General features: G+C 37.1%; 1 protein-coding gene across 1 annotated transcript in view; it reads right to left on the bottom strand.

The window, feature by feature from the left end:
- RpL6 (ribosomal protein L6) overlaps positions 1 to 14,444 on the bottom strand; it is a 41,995-nt gene that overhangs the window by 13,586 nt on the left and 13,965 nt on the right. The window contains exon 2 of the mRNA XM_090373644.1: positions 13,776 to 14,036. Coding sequence (XP_090229770.1) covers positions 13,776 to 14,036 — 261 coding nt within the window. The remainder of the gene's footprint in view (positions 1 to 13,775; positions 14,037 to 14,444) is intronic.

Raw genomic sequence — 14,444 nt, 5'->3', positions numbered from 1 at the left:
TGCTGTACTTGCTCTATCTGGGAGTCTAAAACGCTGATGGAACTGATATTTGGGTGACACTCAAGTCAAGTGGACCCAATTTCGGCGAAGTCTGGATGGTCTGTGTCAGCCAAATCCTCTGCTTGCACCTTCACAATGGTGGGACTGTTAATAATCCTGGGTATAACCTCCATGCACAAGTACATGGTGGGTGACCACCCCGGTGTGAACCAACGTAAGCAGGGGTCGAGGTGTGGCGCCCACACCTCGACACATGGAGGAACGCCACCCCTCTATGTTACCAGGCAGTACTAGGTGGTAGATGACTCATCAACCGGTGAAATACCACCACTTTGCTTATTGGAGGCTTGAAGTGGTGGAACACAAGTTTAGTCTCTAGAGCTAAGTTCCGGTTAACTCTTCCCTATCTCTTCCATCATGCAGTATGATTGATGACTTTTGAGGTTATGACGAATGTCGTGGCGAGATCCAATATTCCTTATATTTCGAGGGTACAGCTCTAAAACGGTGTTCGCAGGCTAGCCGCTAGTTAGTACACTGGACAGAACCTATTGGTAACTCTCTAGGAGGCTTCCGGATCAGCTAGTGTATAATCTTGCTACCTCTACTTTGCCAGATAGTGACTGGAGGGAGTCCGAGTAGTGTGTATGCGGGGAGCATTGCCGCGGCCACGTTATGTCAAGGATCTGGGTATATTCTTACAACATGTACGCCATATCCAAAAATTTCATTACTTCATACAGCATGTCGCACCCACTTTTTCTTACTATTGAATGCACCATGACTTGTCAAACTAATAGAGTAAGCTTATCTGCAAAAAGATCTAAACCTCCCAAGGACTTCCTAATTCATTTCACAAATATACGTGGTCTCAATTCTAATCTCAACGATATCCATTTCCACTTGCAGTCTGCCAAACCCCATGTACTTTTCCTGACAGAATCTCAGTTATCGGTTGATTCAACTACTGCTCATCTCAGATGCCCAAATTATTCGCTGTATGATTCCCTTCGCCTCAAAGGTGGCACTTATGCATATGTCCGTTCTAATATTCCCTGCCAGAGAACTTGGCAATTTGGAATCTCCTCTTTTTGATCTTCTCTGGCTTAAAATCTCTCTACCTCATTGTGTCAAATTCATCTGTTGTCTCTACCGTTCTCCCAACTCCACTAATCACTTGGAGCTCTTTGACTTCCTCTCTTTGCAACTTGACTTTCTCTAGTCCAACTTTCCTAACAGTGAGGTAATTTTCCTTGGTAATTTTAATGTTCACAACTCCAGCTGGCTTCCGTTTTCTAGTCACACTGACCCAACAGGTCGAGATGCTGAGGCTTTTGCAATTATTAATGACCTTGCACAGATTGTTCATTTATCTACAAGAATACTGGACAATCCTAATCATACAGCAAATACGCTTGATCTTTTTCTCACAAACAAACCTTCTAAGTACACGGTGGAAGTGAGAGGTCCTTTAGGCACTTCAGATCACAACCTGGTGATTGTCTCTTCTCCAATGGAACCTTTATCTCATGGCTACTGCCAACCTAGTGTTGTTTGGCATTACAAGAATGCAAAATGGGATAACCTGAGAGACTTCTTTTCTTCTTTTCCTTGGTCGGATTACTGTTTCGAAACTTCTGATGTCAACGTTTGCTCAGATCGTGTCAGTGAAATTATTCTTGCAGGAATGGAATCCTTTATCACACACTCTACTTTAAAATCTCGTCCCTTATCTAAACCTTGGTTTTCCAATAAATGTTCTACGGCTGTTCAAGAGAAGAACATTGCATATCGTAATTGGCTTATTTCTAATTCTTCAGTTTCATTTTCTGCCTACACCAAAGCTTGCAACAATTGTAAAGCAGTTATTAATCAGTCCAAACTAGAGTTTGAACAGGCTAAGAGTAGAAAACTTGCTTCTTGCCCTAATGGTAGTCGAGCATTCTGGTCTCTTGCCAAAGCTATTGGCCGCAACTTTTGCCCATCTCTGCTCCCACCTCTGTCAAAATTAGATGGTTCTGTTGTCACTTCAGCCAAGGATAAAGCTGACCTGCTAGCATCCCATTTTTCTTCCAGCTCATGTATTAATGATCTTGGTAAAACACCTCCCAACACGCTCCATTCAATGCCTCCTGTGGTCTTCTGTCAAAAGGATATCAGAAGGATTTTGATGAATCTTGATGCTAAGAAAGCTCCAGGTCCTGATGGTATTTTTCCACTTGTTCTCAAAACCTGTGCTCCTGAACTTACTCCTATTCTTTGCTGCCCTTTTTCACTTATTCCAAAGGTGTTTTTCCTCCTGCTTGGAAATTTGCTCATACCCAGCCAGTTCCTAAAAAGAGTGACAAATCCCTCCCATCCAATTACTTCTACTCTTTCTAAAGTAATGGAGAAATCAATTAACCGCCAACTCTTAAACTACCTAGAAACCTTCCGTCTGATCAACGATCGCCAGTATGGATTCCTTCAGTGTCGATCCACTGGTTATATTCTGGCTTATGTTACCCATTTATGGACCAATTCAATGGAAAGGTTCGGTGAAACTCAAGTAGTTGCTCTTGACATCTCAAAGGCTTTTGATTGTGTTTGGCATAAAGGTCTTCTAAACAAGCTTCCATCTTATGGTTTGCCAACTGTTTTTAGTAATTGGTTATCCAGTTTTCTCTCTGATCGCTCACTGAGGGTGATGGTAGATGGATCTCTGTCTTCTAACTTCTCCACTAATGCCGGTGTCCCCCAAGGTTCAGTTCTTCCCCCCACTCTTTTCCTTCTGTATATCAATGACCTTCTTCCATTGACTGGAAATCCTATCCATAGTTTTGCCGATGATAGCACATTACATTCAACTTTCCATTTTGAGAAACCTTGTCTTGCTCAACCAGCTTCAACTTCTCGAAAATCTGCTACCAATTCCTTAAATGCCGATCTTCAGGTAATTCTCCAGTGGGGCAAAGACAACTTAGCTGATTTCAACCCTTCTAAAACTCAGTCTTGTCTTATATCTCGCAAAAAGAGTTCTTCTGCTCCTATGCTTATCTTTAGTGACACTCCGATTTCTAGGAAAAATTATATATCTCTTTTGGGGATTACCCTGACTTCTAATCTCTCTTGGCACAAGCACATTACAAATATTGCTTCCTCTGCATCTAAAAATCTTGGTTTTCTCTTTCGCTCTCGGTATTACTTTTCTTCCAAACAGCTGCTCACTCTGTATAAATCGCAAATCCCCCCTGCCATGGAATATTGTTCCCACATCTGGGGTGGTGCCCCCAAAACCCCTCTCAGGCTTCTTGATTCCATTCAGAAGAGGGCAGTTAGGTTAATTAATGATTCATCTCTAACAGAGTCTCTCCACTCGCTTTCTCATAGACGTACTGTTTCTGCTGCATGCCTCTTCTCCAGATACTTCCATGGGCACTGTTCTTCTGAACTGGCTTCTATAATCCCCACTCTCTCTTTCAAAACAGTCCAAACACGTGCCACCACCAGCCAACATCCATTTACTGTCCAACTTCAAACCCACAGAACAAACTTTTCATCTTCCTCATTTATTCATTCAACCGCAGTTTTCTGGAACAACCTTCCTTCATACGTATTTCCTGAAAATTAAAATCTACAGAAGTTAAAGTCCAATGTCAACAAATATCTTCTTTCGTCTTCTCGACCTCCAACCCAAGCACGGTACTAAGTACTATAGGTTCTAATACCTCTCGTGTTTGGGGTTCACATAAAAAAAACCTTATTTTGAAGACTGTGCAGGTCACCACTGGTCTTCATTTTTTTTTTAAAATCAACTGCAATATCATGTTTCATCAAAGTGGTGGAAGTTACTACAATATCTCCATCTATTAAATTCAACTAATTCTCCATCAGTTTCTACAAAAGCTTTGTTCTCTTCCATTTCCCTCCTGTAATTTTGATTTTCATGGATGAATCGTGCTTTTAAGCAGTTAAGTATATTTATAGTTTTATAGTTACACATCAAGTTTTTTAACATATAAACTGTATCTAATAAGTTAATTTTTTTAGCAATTTTTGCAGCACTTATCTCCTCCATTAATTATACAGAATGATTTCCTTCATATCTTTTCTATCAAGGGTTTTTAATGGCAAATGTTGTATTTGCAGGAAGAATAAATAAACATATTGCCGGTCAAATATTTTTTTCCCTGGTGAAAAATACCTGTTGACTTGTGTAATCTGAAGCCTCACAGACAGGCTACGAGAAAGAGAGGGAGAGAGAAAAAAAAAAAACACACACACTAGCTGAAGAATTTGTGGCAATATCTTATTCTTGTCCAAAATCAAAGTATGCCTGGTTTACTTGAAGTTTTTGTAATTTCTGTGAACTTTTACAGAAGCAATAGCACACTGCATCCCATATCAGATGTAAAAGAGTGAATTAACAAGTAATGCACAATTATATAAATGCACATAAGGAAAGGGATGGGAAATTTATGATGAACACTCATTGTATTACCAGTTATCCAGTTATCCTTTATCCATTAACACACAATATTTTTCTAATGTTTTTAGATCTGAAGATATGGATGGACAAATTGACAGCCATTTCCAGCAATGGTGTGTGATGGCGTTCCTGTTAAATCGGGTGATCCTTGGCCACATCTATCCATCGAAAACTTCTGGCAGTCTATGGGGACCAGACAATTGATCAAAGTAATGTCCAGAAGTTTATTTATTTATTTTTTTTTTTTTTATTTTTGGTAGTTGTTGGCGCATAGGCTTCTGTGGCCATAATGCACCTCCCAAGGTTTTTGTAGTACTTTGATCCAAGCCCGAGGCGGGAATCGAACCCACGACCTTAGGGTTGCCAGGGAGGCACTTTACCCACCCGGCTAGTCCAGAAGTGACTCCAATGGGTTCGGGAAGGTGATTTTGACATCAAGGGCAAACCAAGAACCGGAAGATCATCTGTCACAAATGGTGAAAACTAAGAACTCACTGACCAGCTCAATCGAAATGACAGGTGCATGACCACCAGACAAGTGACAAATGCTGCAAAAATGTCAGAGGAAAGTGTTTTGACCATCATGAACAGACTGGGGTGCAGAAAACTGTTCTTGGTGGATACCTAAGCTAGTCACATGAGAGATTATGGCTGCAAGGAAAAAGATCAGGGAAGATCTTCTGGAAACGCTCGGTGCTGGCAGCTTTGAAAACCAAAAGGATTGAACTGAACTGACAGGACATCAAATTTCACCAGGATAATGCAAGAGTGCACACAGACAGATGAAACTGTCAAAAGACTGCCCATCTGGCGTAGATCATAATGCCTCACCTACCCAAAGCCACTGACCTCGTCCCACAAGATTTTTTTTTTTTTTGTAGACTGAAGACCTGCATGGCAAGGTGTTTGAGAGTGATATCGAACTCATTTCTAACATTAAACATCAGCCTCCTGAATTTTTGCAAAGTGCATTCACTGCCCAGAAAGGATGCTGGAGAAAATGCAGTGAGTGTGGTGTTTCTTACATTGAGGGATATTTTCAAAGTTGAAAGAGTGTATGCTATGTATGTGAAGTATGGTTACAATATCTCAGATAACAAAGGTGTTACAGCTTATAGTGAGTTACTTATTAATCCACCCTTGTAAATTCACAGAATACATCATAAGCTTTGTTTATTGGTACTAACTGACCTTAATTTCTGTATTTGCCACTCACTTTTAAACAGCTGTTTTAAAATGCTTCTCCACAAAACTTTTAAGACCAGTTTTCAAGTCATTATGGAAGCTTTCTTTACTTGGTAACTACTTTTTCAAGGTACATGTTGGACAATTGAATATCAGTACGAACCTAACACCAAGTCTTTAGTACTATCAAGCACTGAAGGAAAAAAAAAAAAGCATTAATTATCAATCAAATACAGTAGACTTTCGATTTTCCAGGATAGCTGGCAAAAAAAAAAAAAAAAAAACCACCGGATAATCGATTTCCTGGTTAATCCAAAAATACAGAAGTTCCTGGAACATAAGAGATATGTTCCAGGACCTTTTACATAAGTAGAGTTTTACGTAACTCAGGGATGACTAATAACATATTACTACTATATTATTATTGACAAATCTGAATTCAGCATGATACTTGTTAATGTTTGACCATTTTCATATTTATTTTAATTTTCTGATCCAAATCTGCCACTTTCCTTTCGTTGGTAGATTTACTAGTACTGCTGTCACTTATTCTCTTAATCAGCACCATGATAATGGTCAAAATGAAATTTTTTGTAAAGAATTTCACAGGGTTAAGGCAAAAACTCATTATCACACCACACGATCTCACATTTTACTAAAGCACATTTCTGGAGGTCACTACCATAAAACAATTTGCAATTTCTGGTTTATTGGGCTTTTCTGTTGGTGCAATTCATTATACACAGGTAGTAAACTCAATCTTATTGCATTTGATAGCTGGAATTCTGTGGGTTTTTATGTTATTATGGTAAAATATGTGTCCCCTTCACTGAAATCTTCAGTCATAAAAAAATTTTTTTTTTAAATTAAGAATCTTCTCTTTCCTATTTTTTTTTGCTTGTTACTCTGTATTTCACTTGTGCAATTTGTGCGTGCCGTGATAATCGTTATTGATTGCTTATTTTTTTTGTTTGTTTTAAATTTTACAATGCTAAAAAAAAAAAAAAAAAAAAAAATTATGTAAGTGTGAAGTTGCATACGTCGGGGACTTACTGCATCAAAAAATGTTCAGCAACCTACGTAATACTCGCATGCCCAATGCGATGCTTTCCTTTATTTTTTATGATGTTGCGTATGGTTTGGTAAAGATTTAACGGATGCACCGTTTTCAAACGTTTGTATAATTTCAAGTTTTTGTTTAACTGAAAGCACAACTCTTGTATTTACCCATCATTTTTACTATTTCTAAACAACTTATAACGACTTATAATGCCACTTGTTGTTGTTTATTTATGACTTGCAAAACATCTGTTTATACCTATTCTGGTTATTACTTGAATTTTATGATTTCTAGTTGATTTTTTTTTTTTTTTTTTTTTTTTTAATTTGGGGTCTTGAACTGTCCTGGTTAATCTGATCCCAGTAAATCGAGAGTCTGCTGTATTACTAAAAGGATACAGTGTCCTGCAAGCACTGAATACTGCTATGCCATCCCCTTAGTAATTCACTGAAAAACAAATTGAAACCCACAAACAAAATGCTACGAATCAAACATCATTACTGGTAGACACTGTTTTAATTAAATTCCTGCCAAGAAACACCACATCAGTGCTTCTGTCCTTGGAGCAAAGTAGTCAGAATTTTAAAGAAAAATTTATCACAAGCAAGTCAAATAGAAATGCACTAAGCTCATAGAAGGCAGGAATGCTTTTAGAATTAATTTATTGCAGGCTATGAGAATAGCAAGTGCAAAGTGTTTTAGCTGGATTTTCAATAACAAGTTTTCCTGTAGAAAGTGAGGGGGACCTCCAGGAGATAGCTGTGGTTTTGGCTTTGGGCATGAATGAGTAGTGTCATTTGGTGATTTTGTAAATGCTGATGGTAATACAGAAATTGGTGGGGCATATTTAACTGATGTAGAAATAGTTACTCATATACAAACAGAAGGTGGCAATACAACAAAATTATGGTCCTACCTACTGGGTAGCATACAAGGCAGAAGATGTACTGCATGGATTTATTCAAGGTCTTTCAAATCCAACAGAAAATTTCTTTATAAGCACTAGGTATAGTATGAAACAGAAGCCAAAGAAGAAAGTGCACCAGACCTTCTTACTGAATATTTAAATAAAGTGAGCATAATAAGTTCACATTTAAATTTTTAAAACAGTTCTGTAGTTATGAAATAATGTATCAAATAGGCCCTATTTGATACATCATTGCAGTTTGTTTATATTATAAATCGTTTTTAACTGTTTTCTATCTCCCTTTAACTTCGAGTTAGTCTACTACATATCGATTTAAACAGAAAAAAATGTTTTGTATTAATGGAAATGCACAGCTGTTCATTTTATACATAAATCTACTAATTCTATTATTCCATTGAAGTGTCACTGGAGAACCTATATGCTAATTAAATAGATGGGGAAATAGACAAAAAAAAGCTAACTGTTGTAAGTTGTAAAATACCAGGGTAGCTTGTTACAAAGGAAAGTTTGTTCTGCCTTGAGAACTAAGACCATTGCATTATCCACGCAGTTTAAATTTTACTAGCTACAGAAACAGATGAAAGGAGATTATAAATGTTTACAAATGTATATAAGCTCAGTTGTTTGTGCTTAATATTTACTGAAATGTGCTCCTCTAAAACTGCTCAAATATTAGGTACATGCCTGTAACATGTGGAAAGTTAAAATCCAGCACCTCTCACAATACACAAAGGTGCCAGATTTCAAGAAGTTTACTGTTATATGTTGTTGTTGTTTGGTTTTTAGGAGCATTAGCAACTAAGGCCACATTGCTCCAGGATATGCGGTGGTCATTCCTTAACCTTTCCGCATCCTCCGTATTGCACCAACATCGAGCCATGATGATGAAGAGGTTGAAGAAATGTACACTGAAATTGAGTCTTCTAGATGAGCAGAAAACCCACTACACTATTATTATGGGGGACTTCAATGCTAAGGTTGGAAAAAGGCAAAACAGTGCAGAAAGAGGAACTATAGGAAATTTTGGAATTGGTGAAAGAAATAAAAGAGGTGAAAGACTTGTGGAATTTGCAGAATCTCAAGGAATGTCAGTAATGAACACTTTTTTCAAGAAAAGGGTGAACAGAAAGTGGACATGGAAGAGTCCAAATGGATTAACAACTAATGAAATCGACTTCATCCTCACTAACAGAAGATATATTGTGAATGATGTTACCGTCCTGAATAAGGTAAATGTTGGAAGTGATCACAGAATGGCAAGATGTACACTTGATATAGATGTAGGAAAGGAAAGGAAAAAACTGACTCGAGTAAATAATACAAAGGTCTTTGAAATAACAGAGGAGGAGAAAAAGCAGTATGCACTGGAACTTAAGAACAAGTTTGAGCTTCTGCAGACTGCTCAGGACCAAGATATCGACGAGGAATATTACAACTTTCTGAAAGTGATAAAGCCCAAGAAACCTATAGGGAAACAGAAATCCAAAGAAGAAAAATTAGTCAAGAAACACTTGTCATGATGAACCAAAGACGACAAATGAAGAGCAAGAAAAACACTGACAGGGAGAAAATTGAGTATACTGAGTTATGCAAAGCCATTAGAAAGAGACTCAGAGAGGACATAAGAAGGTTTAACACAAGAAAAGTAGAACAAGCATTAAGGGAAAACAAAGGATTTAAATCAGTAGCCACGAGCAGTAATACAGAAAGACAAATGATACTGAAACTGAAGAATAGCGATGGTGTACTTATAAACAGCAGAGAAGGCATAATTCAAATAGCAGAAGACTACTATAGAGAATTATACAAGGAGCGAGGGAATGATACCAGCAGTGGGGAAGATGGATTGCAAAGTAGCAACACATACGACATACCCGATATTCTTCCTGATGAGGTAGAACATGCATTGAAGAAAATGAAGAATCGGAAAGCCCCGGGGGAAGATGAAGTTACTGTAGAGTTGTTAAAATTGGGAGGAAGAGACATAACACAAAAACTGGCAAGGCTCTTCACAAAGTGCATTAGAAAAGGTGTGATGCCTAAACAGTGGAATAATGCAATCATAGTTTTGCTGCATAAGAAAGGAGATAAATCAGAAATTGGAAATTATAGACCAATTAGCTTGTTATCCCATATCTACAAGTTGTTCACAAGGGTCATTACTAACAGATTAGAAAGAATACTTGATGAGAATCAACCGAAAGAGCAAGCTGGCTTTAGGACAGGATTCTCAACTATGGATCACCTTCACGTAATATCACAGCTAATGGAGAAAGCAAATGAATATAAAACACCATTATGCCTGGCATTTGTGGATTATGAAAAGGCATTTGACTCTATACAGCATAAGGCAATGTTTCGGGCACTAGAAAGACAAGGCATAGATACTCCATATATTATGATTTTGAAGAAAATCATATGAGAGTGCTACATCCTTTATTAGACTAGACAAAGACAGTAGCAAATTTAAAATCGAGAAAGGAGTTCGACAAGGAGACACAATATCTCCGAAGCTGTTTACTGCTGCCCTTGAGGAAACTTTCAGAAGATTAGACTGGTCGCAGAAAGGAGTCAATGTGAACGGAGAGTACCTAAACCATTTACGATTTGCAGATGACATTGTGGTCATAAGCCACGATCCCAAAGAATTAGAGGAAAATCTTAATCAGTTATGCACAGTTAGTAAGGATTTTGGACTAAAGATGAATATGACTAAAACAAAAGTAATGATGAACAAGTATGCCACTGAAAGGGAAATAATGATTGAAGGAGCAGTAATTGAAAAGGTGGAGTCATATACTTATCTGGGACAAGTTATTAGCTGGAATAATGATAAATGGCTGGAAGTCAAGAGAAGAATAAATTTTGGATGGATAGCATTCAGGAAATATAGTCACATACTGAAGAGCAATATCCCAGTTTGTCTGAAACGTAAAATAATGAATCAATGTATACTCCCCACCATGACTTATGGAAGTGAAACTTGGGCACTCACCAAAAGAATGGAAGAGAAGCTAAGAACTACACAGCGAAGAATGGAACGAATTATATTGGGAATCAGACTGTTAGATAAGAAGAGAAACACATGGATTAGGCAGCAAACTCAAGTAAAGGACATTCTTATCAAAACTAAAGAACTAAAATGGTCTTGGGCAGGACACATAGCTCGAAGACATGATGACAGATGGACTAAGAAAATAACAGAATGGTACCCAAGAGGAGCTAGAAGAAAACCTGGAAGACAAAGGCGGAGATGGATAGATGAAATTCATGAGTTTTTGAGTAGTAAATGGATGGCCAGTACTCAAAACAGAAGGAACTGGAAAGTTGCTGGAGAGGCCTTCATCCTGCAGTGGATTGAAAATGGCTGATGATGATCCTCCGTATTTGGTGGTGACGGGCTCGAACCCCGGTCTAATCAAGAAGCGTGCGCTACGCACTGCTGCTCCTTCCCACCTGCTACAGAGGCACACTTACTGTTATATGTATGTTTAATATTTTTTTTTTTTTTTTTTAAATTTATTTGAATACCTCATTTTTAATTTATGGGTAAAAGATTCAGTGATTTAGAGCAGGGGTTGGCAAACTTTTTTTTGGAAAGGGCCAGATCGTAAAATTTTTAGCTTGGCGGGCCAGGTAGCAAGCTCGAAGATATTTACATGGGTAATTCTACTCGTAGAGCAACAAAAAAAAAAAAAAAAAAAAAAAAAAGGCTCAAAATCTTTTTCTGTGGACTTCCTAAAATATTATTTAGGAAGTAATATTTTACATAATATTTATACACATGCTGAAACTTACAAAAAAATGAATAAAATATTTTCATTTATTAATAAACGTATTATAGAACTGGTTAAATTTTTTACTAATGCGATGAATGTAATTGTTTTTTCTGAGATAATATTTCATCATACTGGAGTTCGGAAGTTAGTACTTCCTATCATTAAAGTTGTTTGCAAATGGTCATCCGTTAATAATGATCTGTATTGCAATTTTACATATTTCATTTTCGAAAATATCTTTTCACATTGGTAAGTACTCTCAAATACAGATATAAATCCCCGTGCATATGATTTTAATTGACCGTATTTATCTTCTGAAGATATTTATAGAATTGGGTTAGATCCATTTCTTTAAAACTGTTGTAACTGTAGTTACAGTTCAGAAAATATATCTGCTGCAAATTTTTTTTGGTAATGGGGATTTCGCTAATATTTGAAATTTTTTACGGCATGGAAAATGGTCAAACTTGGTTAACGTGATTTGTGTTTCAAACAATGCAAATTTTTGACATAATAATTTGCATTGTTTGACAAATTTCACATACAAGCACTGTTTTCCCCTGTAATTTTAAGTTAAATTCGTTAAGATATCCCACGATGTCTGTAGCAAATGCTAATTCCCATAGCCATTCATTGTTAGATAGTGGTTGTGGGCTGTTTTTCTCATTTAGAAAAATTTCTATTGCTTCTCCGAGTTCAAAAAATCTCAATAAAACTTTTCCATTGCTGAGCCATCGAACTGCTGTATGGTAGGGCAAATCAGGATATTCGGCTTCAATCTCTAATAAAAAAAAAATCATGAAACTGACGAGGTTAAGTCCATGAGAGTGAATAAAGTTAACACAACTGGTTCAATAACACATGACAGATTGAGGTATTTCCCACAAAGAGTCTGCTGGTGAATAATACAATGAATTATCAGAGGTTTTGAACATTTAGCTTCTTCACAAGCCTTAAAAATTTGTCCAACTAATCCTTTCCCCGTTCCACACATATTTTTACCACCATCAGTTGTGACACATTTTAACTGATTCCATTGCAAATTGTACTGTGTTAGCATTTTCTCAACTTCCTTGAAGATATCTTCACCTGTAGTTGTTCCATGCAGACTATTCATAGAAGCTAATTCTTCAGTAACCTCAAACTCAGTATTGACTCCTCGAATAATTTTTTGCCTTGTCTTTTTATTGACTCGATGTGGCTCCCGATGTCCTCAACTCTTCTAACAGTTGTTCTCGCCGAAAGACTGACAGATCGAAGCAAATCCATTTTGTCTGGACACATTTCTTCGGCTGCCACAAGCAAACATGATTTAATTAATTCACCATCGGTAAATGGTTTCCCTTTCTTGGCTAATAAATGAGCTATTCGTAAGCTTACTTTAGTTACTGCTTCATTATCATTTTTTATTTTAACGAATAAATTGCGTTGTGTTGTGATGATGCATTACATTTTAAACTTTTCAATTTTAGCTTCCGTTGATTTTCTGTGAGTTTTGAATATTGTGCCACGTGCTTACTTTGGTTGTTGTTATTTTGGTTTTTAGGAGCATTAGCAACTAAGGCCATATTGCTCCGGGATATGCGGTGGTTATTCCCTGACCTTTCCGCATCCTCTGTATTTGGTGGTGACGGGCTCGAACCCCGGTCTAATCAAGAAGCGTGTGCTACGCACTGATGCTCCTTCCCACCTGGCTACGGAGACGCCTCTTACTTTGGTAATGACGACATATATTGTACTCTTTTCGCACAGCTATTGTGTCATTACATAATAAACATGATACTTTGTCATTTATTTCTATGGCAAAATAAATCACACTCCATTCAGCTTTAAAAGCACGACATTCGAAGTCCACTTTTCTCTTCATATTTGGTCTTGAGGGTGACATGGAAATGGTGGGTAATAAATAAAAGGAAAAAAAAAAAAAAAAAGATTGCAGAGTGCCGTGACAGACAATACCACATGTGCCACTAAAGCAAAACTGAGAGAAATTCTGGCAACACTTGTTCTACGGTAGACGACAGAACGCGAATATGCGAAGGCAGTAGCAGCACATACGGTCATTATTCTCAACTCGACTATCGGCTATTGCAGCGCGTAATTTGATTTATTTTTAATTTTTTTCATGTAAAAAACAATATTAACCCGCGGGCCGTAGTTTGCCAACCCCTGATTTAGAGGAATACAAATAAATCTACATTAGGCAATTTTTTTTTACCTAGCTAATCTTACTTGCACCGGAAGGTCTACAGTGCACACTATAATTAAAGAGGAAATTAATTGCAAATTAAGAAAAGACAAATGAAAATGACTCTCTCATTAAAGTATAAGGAGAAATTTATTATTTACACATACCTGTTTTTTAAGTTTAACCAATCGCTTTCCTCCATTTTTCTCTCCACCAATTGGTTTAATAATGCTTCTAGGTTTCCGTTTGGGTTTCTCTTTTTTAGTTGTATCTTTCTTTACTTTAAATAACCCACGCCTATGGTACATGCGTGAACGGGAATAACGCCACACACCACCCGGTAACTTATAGTTACGAGGTGCATGGGGCTTCTTTTCTTTTCCCTCCACTTTTTCCTTAGTGTCAACTTTTTGCGATGTATCTGCCATCTAGTTAACAAAAAAATAATAATAATAAATAAATAAAAATAATAACAATAATAAATTCAAAAGTGACTGTACTGACAGAAATTACACATACAGATTTTTCAAAATTCCCACAATTATTATATACAAAGGTAATCATGTGAAAACCACATTTTAACTCATAAGTTAAATAAAAGTTGAAGTTCACAAAAAAGGAAACTACACACAATCTTAAATGTAGTCCCCATTATGTTTGACACACTTCCTCCAACATCACATACTATTGCCTCTGTTGTTGGAACATGTTCCAATGACATAGGGCCCTATAAATTTCGAAGCTTTTGGAATGTATGAGACCCAATAAATGAGTATCAGGGGAATCAATTAAGATATATTTTTTTATTAGTAGTAATGGCATATGATGTAAGAAAT

The sequence above is a fragment of the Mastigoproctus giganteus genome, chromosome 5 (assembly GCF_048544385.1).
Source record: "Mastigoproctus giganteus isolate SK-2022 chromosome 5, ASM4854438v1, whole genome shotgun sequence".
Taxonomy (NCBI): domain Eukaryota; kingdom Metazoa; phylum Arthropoda; class Arachnida; order Uropygi; family Thelyphonidae; genus Mastigoproctus; species Mastigoproctus giganteus.
Note: the sequence above shows the minus strand (reverse complement) of the source record. Positions and strands in the feature narration are given on the sequence as shown.